The 18,980-nt window shown below is 52.9% G+C and overlaps 1 protein-coding gene across 1 annotated transcript; it reads left to right on the top strand.

Moving 5' to 3' along the window:
• Positions 1–146: 146 nt before the first annotated feature.
• LCMT1 (leucine carboxyl methyltransferase 1) lies at positions 147–18,325 on the top strand. Its single transcript, XM_054643806.2, has 11 exons — positions 147–295; positions 1,261–1,352; positions 1,867–1,988; positions 4,271–4,347; positions 5,126–5,187; positions 11,709–11,811; positions 12,990–13,110; positions 13,757–13,858; positions 14,550–14,641; positions 15,811–15,908; positions 17,565–18,325. Exons 1-11 carry the CDS (start codon positions 219–221, stop codon positions 17,585–17,587), a joined length of 969 nt encoding a protein of 322 aa, XP_054499781.1. The 5' UTR covers positions 147–218; the 3' UTR covers positions 17,588–18,325.
• Positions 18,326–18,980: the final 655 nt, after the last annotated feature.

Genomic DNA, 18,980 nt, shown 5'->3' with positions numbered 1-18,980 from the left:
CCGCCGAGCCGCTCCTGGACTACAACTCCCGGTCCGCCTTGCGGTACTGCCACCGCTTCCTGGTCGAGGCGCTGTATCCCGCGCGCTCTCATTGGGTGCTGTGCTTTTCCATGAGCGCACGGACCAATGGCCGCCGAGTTCCGGCAGGGGCTGCCCAATGAGCGGCGGCGGGGGGCGGGCCGCAGGGGCGGTGGCAGCGGCCGGGCCCCGCGCGCTCCATGGCGGCCGCCACCGGCCCCGACGAGGCGGACGAGGCGGTGCGGGGCACCTGCGAGGACGCGTCCGTCTGCAAACGGTACCGGAGCCGGACCAGCGGCCGGGCTGGGCCGGGCCGGTGTTCCCCGCGGGCGGCGGGGCTGGGCAGTGGGCGGGCGAGGCTCGGGCGGCTCCCGGGAGAGCAGAGCAGGAGCGGTCCCGGCTCGTCCCGGTGCCGGGGCTCTGTGCGTGCGCCCCGGGCTCCAGTGGCCGCAGGGCACGGCCGGGTCACGCTCGGAGCTGGTCCCGCGGGTGAAGCCCCGGTGAGCAGCGGGCGGCTCCGGAACCCGCGGTGCGCCCCGAGCTGCCCTGGTGCCCCCAGCCCCGCCGGGCCCGTCCTGAGCCGCCTGCAGCGCTGCCGTGGCCGATGGTGTCTGATAGCTGAGCCGAGAACCGGCCTGGCGCTTCTCCATCTCCTTCCTGCTCCCGCCGGGATGGGCGCTGGCAGGGGATGGCTGTCACTGCCCCCGTGTGTGAATTGAGCCTCTCTCTCTTGGTCAGGCTGGCCTTGTGGGCTTTAGAGCAGCAGATCGTTTGTTGGAGGGAGAGTTTTCCTTGGGGAATCAGTTGTAAAAGCCATAAGTTCTGTTAAACAGAACTGTTTTACTGTAAACTGATGTAGTGGCTCTGAAATCAGTGCAAACACCTTGTCATGTACAGCAGGTAGAAGTAAAGCCTCATTTGTATGCCTGAGGAGCTGGAGAAAGACAATTCATCTTCTGGGTCCCCCAGGAGGGAATATTTGAGATTCGGGTCTTTGCTCACAAAATTTCATCCAGTAGTGAAGAGGCCATTAAAAAGATGCTTGCTGAATGTGGTAACAACTAAAATTTCTAACTAAACTTTATATACTTAATTCAAGTAGTTGCACACATGGAACAGATTTTTAAACTGTGCCTGCATGTGCACACCCAGGGCAGAGGGACCTTTCCAGCCTGTGTATCTTTTAGGGTAAATTTTGGGGGCCTTATTTCATAATTCTCTCTTTTTCCTGCTGCTGCACAGGTTTGCTGTGAGCGTTGGCTACTGGAAGGACCCTTACATCCAGCATTTTGTGAGACAAGCCAAAGAGAGGAAGGCACCTGAGATCAACAGAGGCAAGTTGGAACGGGGATGGGGACACCTCACCTGTCCTGACCACACCTCTGCACCCTGGGAGTTGGGGGGTGGGAATATGTGAGAGAGTGAGACAGGGTTTCTTCACAGCAGTACTTCCATCCATGCTGTGTCTGATCTTTTAAATACCTGTGAGTCAAAACTCTCTTCCTTTGCTTTCTAAGTTCTGAATGGGCTGTCTCTGTGTGTCCCAGTGTAGAGATCTCCTCAAAGCAGTCAGAAATGCTGGTTTGACCCAGGGCAGTTGGGTCTCTGCAAGTGTAGAGTTATTCTGCTCTGCTTGAGGTGGAACTTGACTAAAACTTCTGTTTGCCCAAGGAGCTGAGTTTTATCAGTGCATGAGGTTTTGTTTGTAATTAAAAAAGAAAAAAAGAAGCCCTTAGGTAGTTAAGAAGAGGGCATTACTGTTCCTGCAGACTGCCTGGGGACCTTCACGAGTGCTCAGCATGGAGGGTTGTGTGCCAGGGGTGACTCCCAGCTCTGTGTGTGCTGCAGGTTATTATGCTCGAGTGCACGGGGTCAGTTACCTGATCAAGGCTTTCCTGCAGAAGACACAATGCAACTCTCAGATTGTCAACCTTGGCGCTGGCATGGACACCCTGTTCTGGAGGCTGAAGGTAACGAGGGCTGCAGAGCCGGGCCTGGCTGGGACAGGGGCACCCTGAGGGGCTGTCCTGGGCCCTGCAGCCTGGCTCTGTGCCACAGGGCAGCACAGCAGCAGCTCCCACACAGAACCCCACAATAGCTCAGCTTTGGGGGACCCCTGAGGGGCTGTCCTGGGCCCTGCAGCTGGCTCTGTGCCACAGGGCAGCACAGCAGCAGCTCCCACACAGAACCCCACAATAGCTCAGCTTTGGGGGACCCCTGAGGGGCTGCCCTGGGCTCTGCAGCTGGCTCTGTGCCACAGGGCAGCACAGCAGCAGCTCCCACACAGAACCCCACAATAGCTCAGCTTTGGGGGACCCCTGAGGAGCTGTCCTGGGCCCTGCAGCTGGCTCTGTGCCACAGGGCAGCACAGCAGCAGCTCCCACACAGAACCCCACAATAGCTGGGGTGGGAAGGGACCTCTGGGGATCATCCAGTGCAGCCCCTGGCCAGGCAGGGTCACCTGGAGCAGTGACACAGGAACGTGTCCAGGTGGTTTTGGGATGTCTCCACACCCTCCCTGGGCTCTGCCATGCCAGGGCTCTGCTCTTTCCTCTGTCATGGAAAGAGGTTCTTCCTCATATCAGGGTGGAACTTGTTGTGTTTTAGTTTCTGGCCATTGCTCCTCATCCTGTCACCGAACAGAGTCTGGCACCATCCTCTGACACTCTGGGAGGGATTTGTATGGATTGATGGGATCCCCTCTCAGCCTTCCCTTCTCCAGACTGACCAGGCCCAGCTCCCACAATTTCTCCTCATCACAGAGATGCTCCAGACCCCAAATCATCTCTGTGGCCTCTGCTGGACCTTCTCCAGCAGCTCCTTGTGTTTCATGGGGATCAGGACTGGGCCCTGCAGCTCTCCAGGGATGAGGGCAGGGGCAGGAGCACTCCCTGACCTGCTGCCACACTCACCCCACATCCCCTGGGATTCCAGTTGTGAGTTTAATTATGTAAATCATGGAATCACAGAGTGGGTTAGGTTGGAAGGGATCTGGAAAATCACCCAGTGCCACCCCTGCCATGGCAGGGACACTTTCCTCTATCCCAGGCTGCTCCCAGCCCTGTCCAGCCTGGCCTGGGGCACTGCCAGGGATCCAGGAACAGCCCCAGCTGCTCTGGGCACCTGTGCCATACATAGCAGTGTTTGTGTGTGTGTAATTCATGGAAATTCAGTTACTCAGGTGTTGTTTGATGGTATCATTCTGGGTGAACACACCTCTGAGTGAATTGTCTTCTCACTAGCATTTACATGGGTAAATTTAGGTTCTGGAGAAAAGCCTGAGGAACATTTTGCTTGGTCACAATTTATTGTATTCCATCAGTGGAAAGGAGACAATTCTGATTTTTTTTTTCCTGAGATGTGAAGTTTTTCTCTTACCTGCATTTCTCTAAAAGCTCTGCCCATATACTGTTTTGGTAACAGTGCTTTTAAGGGCTGAAGTGGGGCCTGTAATTCCAGTTCTTTGTCCTTGCAGAGAGCAGGTGTGGTGCAGTGAATGAGCAGAAGCTGGGAGGCAGTTCCTGGAGTGTTGAGTGCTGGTTTCACCTCAGAAAGCCACGGGGTGACAGCCAGCACAGGCAGCAGCATCCATCACAAAGGGGCTGCTGCAGGGGACAGGCTTGGCACAGCTTCTCCAGCAGGCTGGGAAACCCTGCCAGCATGGAATGAAGGGCTTTGCTCTCTTTTGTAGCCCAGGCAGGCTGGTGTGCTCATGCTCTGGCTGTGCCTGGGGGAGAGCTGCAGTGTGGTCCCTGTCTGGGTGTGCAGAACCTTGCTGTTCCTCCCTTGGAAGGCTGTGCTGACAGTCCTGTGCTGACAGTCCTGTGCTGACAGTCCTGTGCTGACAGTCCTGGTAGGTGCTGGGGCAGTTGCTGTGCTCTCCCACAGCCCCAGGACACAGCCTGGAGGGTGTGTTCCAGTACCTGTGTCTGGGCCTAGAGTCCTTCTCCTCTCAGGTGACATCCCAGCCCCACCTGGACACGTTCCTGTCACCTGCTCTGGGTGACCCTGCCAGGGTCCCTTCCCATCTCATCCATGCTTCTGTGGTCACATAAGTGTTAAATCATTTCTTTAGCTCTCAGAGGGCATTCTAATGTCTCTCAGCTGGTTTTTGTTGGGTTTTAAGCTGTGGGACACTGTTACAAATGGCAGTGTAAGCCAAACCAGAACTGTTCAGGATTTTGCTTGTGTCTTGTCCTGTGCATGTGAAACTTGAGTGTTCCTAATTCTAGTGTCTTCCTGCCATTCCCAGGATGAAAATCTTCTCCCCAGGAAATATTTTGAAGTGGATTTCCCAATGATCGTTGCAAGAAAAATACACAATATCAAGTAAGTCTGTGCTCAGCTGTGGAGAGTGGCTGCCAGTCAGGGCCATTATTTCATCTCTCCTGAGAAACTCTTCATGTTCTGGGCTGGCAGGGTGGGCAGGCCCTGGCACAGGTGCCCAGAGCAGCTGGGGCTGCCCCTGGCAGTGCCCAGGCCAGGCTGGACAGGGCTTGGGGCACCCTGGGACAGTGGGAGGTGTCCCTGCCATGGCAGGGGTGGCTCTGGGTGGGCTCTGGATGGATTTTTTCCCAAACCATTGCAGGACTGCATGGACAGTAAAGGCTCATTGTGCAGGCAGGCTCTGCACCACTGTCCCAGGCTGCAGAAGGGGATGGGTGAAAGCTTTGGGGAGCCAAGCAGAGCTTGCTGTGGGGCAGGGACAGTGTCCTGGCAGTTAGAGGTGATGGAACCTTCTCCTACTGTTGAGGACAGCACTGGATTCCCAGATGGGCCTGTTCAGCTGGAAGCAGGACAGCTGGGAATGTCCTGTTGGAATGAATCCATCAAGGGTTAGTGAGGACATGGGACAGGGTGCCTGGATTTCTCTTGAAAGGTTCTCTCAGAATTAAAGAAATTGTGTATAAAAGTCAGCTCCAACTTCACCAGGCCTGCAAAGGTTTTCCTTTCCAGCAGAGGGCAGAGATATTCCCTCAGCTGCTTTTCACACACACACACAGACACACACACACATATATATATATATATATGTTAAGAAAAAAGCTGTAAGCACACTGTTCAACAGGCTTAACTGCTCTGAGATGCTTCTTCCTTCTTCCCACAGATCAAAACCTCCCCTGTCAAAACCAATTATGGAATCCCATTCAGGGGACTCTCTTCTAATAGGTGAGTCATCTTCAAACTCAGTCAGTGATGTACTGCAGCACTTTTAAAACTTTTCTGATCATTTTGTTCTGCTATGTGGGCAGGCTTTTAATGTTTGAAATGCTGTTTGGACAGAGAATTGGGAGGGAAAAGAGGCTTTTTTCTTCTCTTACAGACTCCTGCCCATTTGTTCTGTGTCATGTTAGAAATGTCTTCTCTTTAAGTGGTTTTATTCTGGCAGAAAGTTGTTGGGTTTTTTCTTTTTCTCTCATATGTAGCTCCTTTTCTGTCACAGGAAAGGAAAAAGTGTTACATAGAGGCATGGATACTGGATTAAAATATCTGTGGAGTGTTTATCTGCTTTCTGTCTCATTAAGAGCACAAATCTTTACATTTAGCAGAGTTTTCACAGCAGAAACACAGCCTGCACAGTCCAGGCTCGTGAGCCAGTGCTGTTTGTTACATTTTAGTGTTAAAAGGATAAGAATTCCAGGTGTTGTGGTGTGGCTGTAGTCCCTTGGTTTGTACCCTCATTGGGGAACAGGAGCTTGTGTGCTCCCATCCCTGGCAGTGCCCAAGGCCAGGCTGGACAGGGCTGGGAGCCCCTGGGACAGTGGGAGGTGTCCCTGCCATGGCAGGGGTGGCACTGGATGGGCTCTGAGCTCCCTCCCAGCCCAAGTCATTCTGTAATTGTGTGTTTGTGTCAGGGCTGCACTTGAAAACCTTTTTACCTGTGGAAAATTGCCTGGGTTCACGGAGTTGATGTTCTCAGTGCAGGTGCTGAGCTGTAGCAGCTGCCTGGGACAGTTCAGGAGGGGCAGCAATTCCCTGATGCCCCTCACCTGCTCTGTGTGAGCAGGGTGACCCTGCAGACCCTGCTGGGACCACTGTGCCCTTCCTGGGCACATTCTGCACATTTCATTGCTGTCCCTTCCCTTCCCTGCAGCTGTCCTTCCAAGGGCAGAGCTCTCCTTGGCCCCTCAGGCCTCCAGAGATGAAGGCCCAGGGCCCCAGGTCAGAACAGGGCTCCTGGGGACCCCTGGCTTGCAGCTGGGCACATCTGGCCCCAGGGGGATCTGCTGCACCTGCACTGTGCCAAGGCAGCCCTGGGGCTGTGCCAGGGGCTGGGTTTGTGTTCCCAGTGAGCTGCAGGTACATCTGGGGCAGCAGAACCCCTGCACAGGAGCTGTCAGCCTGCACTGCTGGAACCTGGGGCTGTTCATGTCCAGTTCCAGTCCCAAGGGGCTGGGTTTGTGTTCCTGGGGACCTGCAGGTACATCTGGGGCAGCAGAACCCCTGCAGGGCTGTCAGCCTGCACTGCTGGAACCTGGGGCTGTTCATGGCCAGTTCCAGTCCCAGGGCTCTGGGTTTGTGTTCCCAGTGAGCTGCAGGTACATCTGGAGCAGCAAAACCCCTGCACAGGAGCTGTCAGCCTGCGCTGCTGGAACCTGGGGCTGTTCATGGCCAGTTCCAGTCCCAGGGGTCTGGGTTTGTGTTCCCAAGGAGCTGCAGGTACATCTGGGGCAGCAGAACCCTTGCACTGGAGCTGTCATCCTGAACTGCTGGAACCTGGGGCTGTTCATGGCCAGTTCCAGTCTCAAGGGGCTGGGTTTGTGTTCCCAAGGAGCTGCAGGTACATCTGGAGCAGCAGAACCCCTGCAGGGCTGTCAGCCTGCACTGTGCAAACCCAGTTCCCGCTGCACTGGGCTGTACTGGTGGGACTGGTTTCTCTGGAGCTGCTGCCCTGGGTCCTGCTCAGGGCTGGGTGTCACAGCTGCAGTCTCAGCCTGCTCCAGGCTGCTGCAGGCTCTGCTGCACTGGGATCTTTGGGGTGTAGCAGTGTCCAGGACATGGGGAGGTGGTGGGAGGGCTGTGGAACTCCAGTTTGAGCTGCCCCCAGCCACAGGAAATCCAGTGAGAGCCCTGAGAACTCTGGTGTAGGATCAATTGAGGGAGCTGCTTGTGGGGAAGTGCCAGCAGAAGGGGTGCTGGAATAAGTGGATAAATCAAGCAGATGAGCAGAGTTCCCACTCTAGAGGGACTTGACAAGGAGTTTACTGAGCTGCTGCTTGGTCTGGGCCCTCTCATTGAAAGCTCTCAGCTGGGAGGTTGTGGCTGTGCCTCAGGTGGCTCCAGGCTGATCCAGGGAGCCCCAGGCCAGCAGGACTGATGTCTGTAGTGAGCACATCATGGGAGCTCCAGCAGACAGCCTTAGTGGAACACAGGAATCACAGGCTGTGTTGGGAAAGAGCCCCCATGGCCTCTGAAAGGTGAGTTGTGCTTCCCAGCTCAGTTCTCTGAATCAACACAGCTGTTGGAAAAGCACATCAGCACAGTGCCTGCATTTCAGGAACGTGTTTTGACTGTGTCCTGTGCCAAAGTGTGCCAAAGAAGTGGCACAGTGGTTGTGGGGAGGGAATGGTTCTCATATGGATGAGGAGCTGGGATGGAGGGCGAGCATATGTTGTTCATTTTTGTTATGGAGGAGAGGGAGATCTGTGCTTGAGGGTATGTTGTTGTTCAACACTAAGAAAAAATTGGGAAAATAGTGATTAGTAAGTGGCAGCTTGTTGGCAAATCCAAACTCTGAAGAGTGGTAAAGAACTGTAGAAGTATCTTGTGAAATTAGTGACTTGATGATGATTTCAATGTGGATTAATAGAAAGTGATGCACATGGGGGGGAAAACAGTTTGTGCCTCACATGTAAATGATTATTGCTGCCTTCCTGCGGGATCTGGGTATTAGAATAAATAGATGGATGAAAGCATGAGCTCAGTAATGGTCCAGAAATACAAAGCAATTCTAAGTACTTTTGAGAAAAAGCTGGAAAACAACTTAGGTGCCAGTGTTAGTAGATGTTTCCTCTCTTTGACTTTTCCCTTGGGAGCTGCTGTTGGCCTCTGGAAGGCTGGGATCACCCTAGGGAGACCTCTGGTCTGACCTGCTGTGGTGGTGTTGGACCTGCAGTGTTCTGGGATTACCACTGGCACAGGCAGCAGCATTGCCAGCTGGGGAAAGGGTACTCAGGATTTTGGAATCCTGTCCCTCCCTGTGCCTGCCCCCCACCTCAGTCACACTCTGTACACCAGGAATGCTTTGTTGAGGCTGTTTGGAGGCTTGGTTTGAGTTGTGCTGCTGTGGATTGGCACCACTCAGGCCCTCTCTGTGCTCACCTCGATGCTGTCGTGCCATGACTGTTCCTTTGTGTGCCTCTCACACCTCCTGCCAGCTTGGGCACTTGGTTCTTTCAGCTTCCCTCCATCCCCAGGCTTTCTTGTGGCCAGTGTGGGTGTCAGGGGACTTGCAGGGCTGACCCTGGGCTCCCAGGACAAGCTGAGAGCGTGGCAGTGCCTGCTGGGCTGCTGGATGAAGCTCGAGCTGGGCACAGCAGGCTGCAGGGGCTGCTGCTCTGGAGGGCTGCACAGATACCTTAGCATGAAAACCCTAATGAAATCACTGGGAGTCAATGGTATCCTGCGTGCTGGCTCTTGGAAAAGCTCCAGGAAATTGTTGCACTAATGTGAGAAGGGAGTAAGAGAAGGAAGCTGGGTTGTTGTGGCAGAGGAAGAGCTTGGTGTGCCTGGAGGCTGCAGGGCTGCCCCACAGCTGGGCCTGGGGCCTCCCTCCTGCCCAGCAGCAGCTCTGACACAGCTGGGAAGGAAAGATTCAACGTGGTCAGGTCAAAAGGCAACTATAATCAGCTTTTGCTACTACTCAGTTACTACAAGCTTGTGTTACTCTATGCCTGTGAAATCTGAAGCCCCTGTGTTGTTCCTGTGTGCCAGAGCCATGGACAGTAACCACACAGTGTGTGCCCAGGACAGAGCATTCCCTGTGATCATCCCTGGAGAGCTGCACCCGTGCCCTGGCTGGGGTGGGGGGCTCATCTTTCCCCCCTTCCCCATCCCCTCCCTTGTATTTCTGCAATTAAATCTGAGTTTGGTGTTTCTCAAACCTTCATCCTGCCAAGTGCAGAGAGAGAATCTTTGTCCATGGCTGAGGGTGGGCATCACACAGATCCCCAGGGCAGCTCTGGAGGAGAGCACCCAACCACCCTCACTAAAAACCAAGGTTTTGGTGGTGGTGCCTGGTAGGAATTAGTGCCTGGAGTATGGGATTTGCAGTGGTTTCAGCTACCAAATGTCACTGGCTGTGCCAGCATGAGGGCAGCTGGCCTGAGTCACAGCACTGCAGTAGGAGTGGGCAGAGAGGGGTTGGAGAACACACACACACAGAATCAATTCAGGTAAAACAAACTCCTGTTCCTCAGAAGAAATCAATGGGGAGCACGTGACCATGCTGCCAACTGGGTTTTCCTTTCCCAGCTGCCCTGTGGATGGGCAGGAATTGTCAAATCCATTTGCAGCAAGGCTGCTCAGCCTTGGGCAGCACATTGCTCACTTCAGACTGACAGAGTGGGAAGGGACCCTCAGGGACATCCCAGTGCAGCCCTGCCCTGCACAGCACAGCCCCAGGAGCCCCCAGCTCTGCAGGGAGGTAGGAGTTGGTGCCAGACTGGGTCCCAGGAGCTTTTGGGATGTTTGTGGATGGATTTGTGGCCTCCAGGCTGGGGACAGTGGCAGTTCCAGCTGTCCCAGCTGCCACTGCCCTGCAGCCAGTGTGTGTTTGCTCCCTGAGGGGGAGGTGATGGAGCAGTTGAAGTTTGCCTAGTTAGGGATGATCAGGCTGAAAAGGGGGAAATTTAGGTGAGATACTGAGGAGAAATCCTTCCCTGTGAGGGTGGGCAGGCCCTGGCACAGGTGCCCAGAGCAGCCGTGGCTGCCCCTGGATCCCTGGCAGTGCCCAAGGCCAGGCTGGAGCAGCCTGGGATGGTGGAAGGTGTCCCTGCCATGGCAGAGGTGGCACTGGATGGTCCCTATGGTCCCTTCCAACCCAAACCCATTCAGGTTTTATGATAAAAATGCTCAAATCCGTGAGCTGTGAGCAAGGCACGTTTCCTTCCACCTTGGAGTGTTTGTGCTCCTTCTCTCCCAGATCACTTAAAAAGTTTTGTGGTTTATTTCTGGCTTTTATTTCTGTTCTTCATTGAGGTATTTGTGTGACCCAGCCTCCGAAGCTGGACAGGGAGCTGGCATTAATTCCCTACTAATTGTGGTGGCTGACGCTCGCGGTGCCGTATCCATGGACAGAAACCAGTCCCTATTTAAACACTTCCCTGTGTGTGGTGGGGTTTTTGGGTGGCTTTTTTTGATGCCATTATCATGGCCTTGATGTAATCACTTAAATAGAAGGGTGTGGGAAGTAGTAAAGCTATTACAGAACATGCACATGGAAAAAGCCTTGACTCAAAATGTTGAATCATTCAACATGCTGCAAAAGTTTTTTTTCTCTTTTCTTCCCTTGTAACTCTCTTTCTGAACTGTTTCTGATTCCTGGATCTGCTCCCAAGTGTTGCTGGAATGGCAGCTATTTTCCTTGCTAGTGCCACTTCCAGGGAGTTGTCACTTGAAAAGCAGAGGTGCATCCTCTGGGATATTTGGTCCCTGTGTGTTGGAATAGCTGGGGAAGCCCACACTTGTCCCCAGTAGTTTTGTTCCCCTCTCCTGGAATGGAAACCCCTTTCATCCTGCCCCTTCAGCCACTCCTCTGCTCACTCAAGCTGTGCCAGGGGAGGCTCAGGTTGGACATCAGGGGGAATTTCTCCATGGAAAGGGTGGCCAGGCGCTGGAAGGGGCTGCCCAGGGAGGGCTGGAGTCCCCTCCAGAGCCATCCCAGTATTGTGCAGGACTTTGGCTCTGGCTGGGTTTGATGGAGCACTTGGGAAGTGCCTCCTGTGGGCCCTGGGCTCCTCTGGGTGCACTCATTGCTGCTGAGTCACTGAGGGCAAGAGGCTCTGCTGCTTCCTCCCAGCTGTGCCAGGAGGGCAGGGGCTCTTGGACTCTGCATTTGTCCCTCCTTCACGGTGGGGAGCACCCACAGGATCCTGTTGTATCCCTGGGGAATATCAACAAAATCAGAATACTTTCTGCAATTTGATTCTTTCCTTAAATACCACCACTAAATCATACCAAAAGCCTAAATGATGTCTCTCTTTTGGCCCCAAGTCTCTAGCTGCTCCCCATATTTATTACATAACTACATATGCAGTTAATTTATATAGCTATATCTGTTGTTAATATTTGAAATATTGCCACTTAGCTTGGCTTTTCAGAAATTGATGTACTTTTATGTGGTTCCTATGTACATACATTGGGCCATCTAAGAAGACTCCCCAAACAAAACCAAACCCTGCCTTTAATCTTGCCATTTTTCTTCTCTCTGCATTGCTGGAAACCATGGTAACAGCTGGGCTAACCTCTCTGCTTCAGCATGGCTGCAGAGGCACAGGAGGCTCCGTGCAGGGTCTGGTGGGGATGGAGCCCTGCAAACACAGCCAGGAGGGGAGTTCATGGTTTGAAAAGAAGAGTTTGCTGCTCACAGTGTAACAGAGCACACTTGGGCTGTGCTCCTGTGCAGTGTTTTGGATGGAGAGCTCCACGTCCCTCAGTTGTAACGTTGGTCTCTCCCCCTGTCCCTGCAGATTCCCACAGCCTGGACTCCAGCCGATATTCCATAGTAGGGGCAGACCTCCGTTCCTCCTCAGACCTGGAGGAAAAGCTGAGGAAACACAGCTTGGATGTGCAGTAAGATCACTGGGGTTTCATTGGCTTTCTGTGGGGTTTTTCAGTGGGGCTTGGGGAAGTGCAGGGCCAGGCTGGACAGGGCTTGGAGCTGGGACAGTGCAGGGGTGGCACTGGCTGGGCTCTGTGATCCCTCCCAACCCAAACCACTCCAGCATTCTGTGATTCCTGAGTTCTATCTCTCTAATTCTTTCCTGTGGCCTCCTCTCAAACCCCTCTTGTTTCCTAAACATTTTGGTGGGGCTGCAGGGGTGCCCTTGAGATCCGAATCCCAAAGCTCCTCTGGGGTTCTCTTGTTCAACAAGAGGCTTTGGGGGGGCAGGAGTTGAGTTTTTGAGTGGATGATGGACAGACCTTTCAAATGGAAGCAATATAAATAGCAGAGATCTGGCTGGGTGGGAGAGAGCATATGGGGAAGCAGAATGCATCAAATTGCCATTTAATTCTTTACACTTCCATCCTCTGAAATGTTGCCTTGCTTGCCTACATTGCTGCTCCTTGTGGAATTTCTCCTGCTTCTAGTGACTTTTTTTTCCCCTTTCATTCCAGCAATTAAAAGCAAACTCAATAATTGTGAAGAAAATCACTTGTGTAGATGTCTATTTTTGTTCTTTTGTGGATGGAGGGGGAAGAGGCAACGTGCAAACTATGGATTACATTTTGTTAGATAATAATATGTGAAGATTGTTTTACAGATACTGAACAAATTTGTCTAATTAAAATTCTTCCTAGAACTTCTTTTAAAGAGAAAACTTTTTTTTTTTCTGTTTGTAATTAATGCCTGATTTCACTGATCTCTACAGGAGTGTGAGCTGTGTGTACAGGGCACAGTTGTCCTGCAAAGGGAATTTTAACACACCCCAGTTCCTGCTGTCAGAGAGGACTTACAGAATGCACAGTGTTCTGTGCTCAGGGCTGACTTTTGGGGAGATTGATCCCTAAAATCTCTGGTTCACAACCACAGGAGTCTCCTATGGTTCATTAATTCACAGCTGCCAGAGAGCCCAGTTTGAGTCAATGTGATGAAGAGATTTCATTCAGTCTTCAGTGTCTGGTTCATAAAAGATGGAGCTCTTTCAGGAAATTGTGCAGACATGGAGTGACTTGCTGGCTCACAATCCTTAGCAGATTTTTCTTGTTCCTGTGCTGGAATCATGTTCTGCTGTGGTTTTGTTTTACAGTTTGCCAACGCTGCTGGTGGCCGAGTGTGTGCTGGTTTACATGACCCCCCAGCAGTCTGCAAGCCTGCTCAAGTGGGCAGCAAGCACCTTTCCCGTGGCCATGGTTATCAATTATGAGCAGGTAAAACCAGAGGGGCATTTTTAGACCTGCATTGTTGTCATTAAAATTGCTCTCGTAGGTGGGAGTTGTTGAGGAATGAGAGTGGGCCATGTCCTTTTGTAGAAACAGCAGTTTCTGCTGAATTTCTGGAGCAATGTGTTTTAACTTGTAGCTTGGTTAGCTCATTGTAGAGAAAATACAGCTATTATGAAAGACAATTTCTGAAGTATGTTGAAGCAAAATAATTGAGACTTAATCCATACGTGGAAAAAACCATAGAATATTGATTCAGCTAAAGCAGAGCAAAAAGAAACGATGCTGAGTGCTGGCTCTGGCTGTATAACATTGCATGATTACCTCTGTGTTCTTTGGCAAAGTGGAGCAAAAATCACATCAGCATGAACTCTGCTTCTCCTCTGGGAGTAAAGCACTGCCTCAGGGGAGCTAGGTGGCTCCAGGAATTAGAGACAGCATCTCCCAAGCTGTGAGTGAGTGACTGCTGCAGAGTGAAGCAGAGGCAGCTGTGCTGCCAGCCCCGGTGTCCCTGGGGCAGGGCCACTGTCCCCTGGCACTGGGCTGCTCCTGGGCACTGAGAGCTGCTGGGAGCTGTGCTCTCACTGGCACCCTGTGCATTTGGTGATGTTCTGCTGTGTCCTTGTGTCCCCAGGTGAACATGAGGGACCGCTTTGGGCAGATCATGATCGAGAACCTGCAGCGCCGGCACTGCAACCTGGCTGGGGTGGAGCTCTGCAGCTCCCTGGACTCCCAGGTGAGGGGCACAGGGCTGGCTCTGAGCTCTGCTAACCTGCCTGGAGTTCTGAGTGTGCCCTGGGGGCTCAGCAGGGACCAGGGCAGGCTGGGGCAGGCGCTGAGCCCTTTGCTGGCCATGTTACCGTGGAACTGGGGCATGGGTTGGTTTGGAAGGGACTGTGGAGCTCACCCAGTGCCACCCCTGCCATGGCAGGGACACCTCCCGCTGTCCCAGGGGGCTCCAAGCCCTGTCCAGCCTGGCCTTGGGCACTGCCAGGGATGGAGCAGCCCCCTCTTCTCTGGGCACCCTGTGCCAGGCCTGCCCATCCTCACAAAACAATTCCCAATTCCCAGTGTCCCATCCAGCCCTGCCCTCTGGCAGTGGGAGCCATCCCCTGTACTGTCCCTGCATCCCTTGTAAACAGTCTCTCTCCATGTTTCCTGTTGGCTCCTTCAGGTCCTGGCAGGCCACAGCTGGGTCACCCCAGAGCTTCTCTTTGCTGGCTGAGTGTCAGTGGCTGCACAGGACCTGCTGGGCAGAGCCAGCCCTGCCTGGCCCTGCAGAGATCACAGCACACACTCAGGGAGGGGTCTGGCAGCTCTTCAGAGGCCAGCTCAATGAGCTGCCCAGTGAGGTTCTCAGAGGGAGAAGCTGTCCTCTGTGCTTGCCCTGGAGGCCTGTGAGAGCTGTGCTGCCCTTTGTTTTCCAGAGGGAACGGCTGCTGGGGAGTGGCTGGGACAATGCCCATGCTGTGGATATGATGAAGGTGTACAGCTTCCTGCCACAGGCTGATGTCAGAAGGTACCGCTGGGGGACCCCAAAGTCAAGCTCAGATGCCATTTCCAAGGCCCTTCCCAAGCATGTGGGATCCCCTGTGGAGCAGAGGAGGCTGCCCCAGCGCTGCCCAGGGGACACAGCCACACAGCCCTCCTGAGCCTGAGGCTCTGCAGAGCCCCAGATGATGCCTGGACCGATGGTCCAGAGGTGAGCGCTGCCAGGAGCAGGCTGGGAGTCGTGATGGCTGCTTTGGCTGTGCCAGAAGGCATCTCCTGACGGAGACTCGCAGATGGGGAAGCCACAGAAATGCTGTGTTGAGTTTTTGCAGTCCCCAGGATGTTCCTTGTGAAGATTTTGGCTGGGCTTAGATCACAACATGTTGAAATCATGAGGGGGAGACTGCTGGGTCTGCAGAACTCAGAGCAGGGACCAAAGGCTGTTTAACAGTCACTACTCTGCCTGGATTTTGTTCATATTCCTGCATTAAATGCTAAACACTGGGAAATTTCAAGGAGTAACTTCTTAGGGATATAATGTGAAATGTGAATTGCTGTGAGTCATTCATGGTTGGAATTAGCTGAACAAGTTACCTTGGTCAAAATATTCACCTGTGGGGGTTTCTCAGAGCCTGGAACTGAACAGGTGAGAGTGGAAATCAGAGGTGGTTTAAATAGGAACAGGGCTGTGTGGTGGGACCATATGGCACTGGTGGAGACACAGAGCTCGTGCTTTCTCTGCAGCATTTTTGGCTACCCTGGATCTGTTCAGCTCCTTGCACTTGTTCCACATGCCAGGAAGTAGGGTTATGTAAACTCTGTCCTCCAGAATCAGTGAGGCAAGTGCTCTTGCTTTAGAAAAGTCCTTCCCAGAGTGCTCCTCTGCAGCACCTCACACCTGGGAGTGCTTTGAGGGAGTTTTGCCCCTTAGAGCCTCAGCAGCAGCCCTGGCATTGGTCAGGAGTTACCCAGATGAGTCCTGGAACAGGGAATGCCAGGGATGAGGAGTTGGAGGCACCCTGTGGGTCACTTGTTCCATACATTGGCAGTGGTGGCATCATGGACAATACCTGTAATTATTCCCTGGAGAGGTAACTGCCTCTCTGGCCACAGTTCTCACTGCCATGGAGTGAACAATTCAGTAAAAATTCTGCTGAGAATCCAGCTCAAATCCTGACCTTTGTTTTATTCCTGCAGAATAGAAGCCCTTGAATTCCTGGATGAGAAGGAACTGTTTGAGCAGCTGATGCAGCACTACTGCATCTGCTGGGCTTCCAAGGACAGCAGCAACCTGGGTAATGTTCTGCAGCCCCTGGGGTGCTCCTGCCACGGGCATGTCCTGAGGGAGGGCTGGACTGGGATGTTGCACCAGGTGTACCTGAAATCCCCCCTGTTCCAGGGCTCTGCTGCTCCTCCCTGGCCTGGGAGCACCTCCCAGCTGGGCAGAGCTGCTCCACAGCCTTGGGGGGTTTCTGGGGCCCAGCTGGGGAGCCTGTCCAGCACAGGGGAGCTGGGGTTTCTCCCCAGAAGATGCCGTATGGGTTCCTTTAAATAACTGCCTGCTTTATCCCATCAGTGCTAATTGAAAGGTTTACAAATCCCATGCATGGGAAGTGCCATATGGGCACACGGTATATGAAGGCACAGTGTCCTGACAACACAAAAATAAATTTGTATTACTTATCCCAGGCTTCTCTGCACTGTCCCCATTTGCAGCCATCTGACACTGAAGTTTTCCACACTGCTTTCTCCCTGGGGAAGAGCATTCCCTGTGAAATGAACTCTTCTACCTGTTCCTTTTGCTCTTAAAATTCTGTCTCTCCTGGATTGGGATTTCTGTCAGAGAGAGAGACTTGATTTAGGCTTTCTGTAGCATTTGGGTGTTGGCTGCTGCTGCTCAAGAAATGATGAAATGAGGGGAATTGTTGCTTGGCTGGAGCAGGGATGGCCACAGCCTCTATTTGTCCAGATTAGAAAGACAACTCTGTTGCAGTCCCAGTTTGTCTCTTTCTGGCTGCAATTTCAGGGCCTTCATTCTTTCCAGAAAAACTCTGCCTGCCACCTGTATCATTTCCTCCCCTTATCCTCCCTGCCCTTCCCCTGCTCCTGACCGAGTATCCACGAGCAGATTTTATTTATTGACTGTTCCTCAGCAAATGGGAATAGATTTGGTTCTCTGCAGCCTGGCTGGGCAGCACAGCCTCTGACAGAGCTGCTAAAGGAGATCTTCAAACAAAAACTGGTAAAAAAGGAGCTCTTCAACACCCTGCTGCTGCTGCTTCTGCTTGTGCTGTGCTCTCCTGAATCCTCCAGAGCTGTGAGCCCCAAACCCCAGGCTCTGCACTGGATCTCTCCAGGCTGAAAGTGGTGACTGTAACACTCAACCCATTCTAGAGGAGCCAAGGCCCAAAGTTCACAGCAGCCCCAGTTTTGGGGGTCTCAGCATTGTTCTGTGCTGTGATCAGTGAAAGGACAGTTTGGGGTGCTGAGGCTGAGGTGTCTCAGCATTACAAAACACAGAGATCTCAAAGGTGATAACCCAGGGTCCAGTGGACGTGGCATGGGTGTGCCTTAACCCAAAGCAGGGCTTTTTTATCCTGTGGGCATTTACTGCTCTCATGAATGGTACTTCCCTCTGCTTTGTCTTCCTCATTTCATGGGCAGACCCTGAGGTTCCTGAACATTGTGTTGTTCCTTCTGCCATGAATAATTCCAGTGCTCCTGCAAATTGACTTCATGTAATTCATTGCTGCATCACAATCAAAAAAGGGTTAAAAAGTACAGCCCAACCTGTTTCCTGCTTTCCTCACACCAAATCCTTTATGTTTCAGTTTAAAACAATGAAGTAACTCTGAAAGCATCTTTCCTGCTGTGTCTAGGGGACCTTGGTGCAGTGAGGGTAAGAATAAACCCTCCTTTCTTGCCCCAAATCCCTCCTTGTCTTCACACAGGTCTGGCAAACATCGACTTCTGAGGGCTGCAGGGAGGGAGCCCCGGGGGCTCAGGGCTCAGCCAGGACGTGGAGAGGATGGATTTGCACCTGCCAGCCCCAGCTGTGCCTGGGCCACTCCTGGTGCTGCTGCTGGGGCCTCTGGGTGGATGCCAGGAACATTTCTGTGGGCAGGACGTGCCTCTGTCCCCAGCCTGCAACGGGGACTTGCACAAGGTGTCAGTGACTCCTGTTCAAAGCTTGCCTTCCTTCGTTCCAAACTGAAAGTCCAGTGTTCTTGGGTTCTTTGATTTGCCTCTCGTGTGTCCTTGTGGCTGTGTAACACGTGCTCGTGACAGGAAGCTGGGGGTGGCTGAGCAGGAGGGAATTCTGTGCATTTCTGCTCTGTTCAGGTCTCATTTGGATGAAGTGTTGGCTTCTCCAGGCTTCTCTGCCCTGCAGGGCTGTCACTGCTGGCAGGGGAAGGGTGGAGGAGAAGGAGGGCCCTGACTGTGTTCAGTGATGTACAAGAAACTGGAAAAGAGACTTGATTTGACTGGGAAGGGCTTAGCTTGTGGTTTCAGCACTGGCATGCTGAAGAAAGAAATGAATCTCAATTTGCACTGCTTCTGGTAGTATCTTTACACCAGTTCCTCCTTGTCTCTCTCCCCTTAAAAGAAGCAAAACAAAATCCCAACAGCAATGAAAACCCTTGTCCTGTTGTTTGAAATTGAATCTTGCAACCTTCCTATGAGAAGAATAATAAATGTTTAGTATTTATAATTTGTCTCCTGTCTTCCTTGCCAGAAATGACTGGTTTCTATCTGGTTTAGTGACATTTTTCCTCTCACCCAATGCCTCACCAGGAGTATTTTCAAAGCAGTTGCTGGCAGACCCAGAGCAGCTGTGGCTGCCCCTGGCAGTGCCCCAGGCCAGGCTGGACAGGGCTTGGAGCCCCCTGGGACAGTGGGAGGTGTCCCTGCCATGGCAGGGGTGGCACTGGGTGGGCTCTGAGGTCCCTTCATCCCATTGTGACCTTTCCTTCAGGGTTATAAATGAACCCAAAGCCCAGCACAGCCCCAGGACCCCTCTGGACTGCAGGGCCCTTCCTGAGCAGTCACTGATGCCCAGAGACACCAACCCTGTCCTGCTCTTTCCTGGGAATTCAGTGAGGAATTCAGAGCTGTATGAAAGCCCATCTCTCCTATCAATTTAACTGTGGCCAGACCCCCTTTGGGCCCACGTTCCCTGAGCCTCCTGCAGCATCTTTGAGTGGGAGCCAAGCTGGAGCTGTACCTGCCCTGGAACATCCAAATCTGTTCTTTGGAGCTGTTCCCCTGGGAACACCCCCTGAGCTGGTGCACTTTTCATCTCAGAGGCTTGGAGCACAGCTCACTGCAGGGATGTCCTGGGCTCCCTCAGTCTTTTGTGTCTCTTT

The sequence above is a fragment of the Agelaius phoeniceus genome, chromosome 16 (genome assembly GCF_051311805.1).
Source record: "Agelaius phoeniceus isolate bAgePho1 chromosome 16, bAgePho1.hap1, whole genome shotgun sequence".
Lineage (NCBI taxonomy): Eukaryota > Metazoa > Chordata > Aves > Passeriformes > Icteridae > Agelaius > Agelaius phoeniceus.
The sequence above is the reverse complement of the archived record's forward strand: the minus strand, read 5'-3'. Positions and strand labels throughout refer to the sequence as shown.

Coding starts and splice junctions, on each gene's coding strand:
- LCMT1 (XM_054643806.2), top strand. CDS start 219: ATGGCGGCCGCCACCGGCCCCGACGAGGCGGACGAGGCGGTGCGGGGC. Junction 1,353..1,866: donor GGCACCTGAGATCAACAGAG/GCAAGTTGGAAC, acceptor TGTGTGCTGCAG/GTTATTATGCTCGAGTGCAC. Junction 15,909..17,564: donor CAAGGACAGCAGCAACCTGG/GTAATGTTCTGC, acceptor GTCTTCACACAG/GTCTGGCAAACATCGACTTC.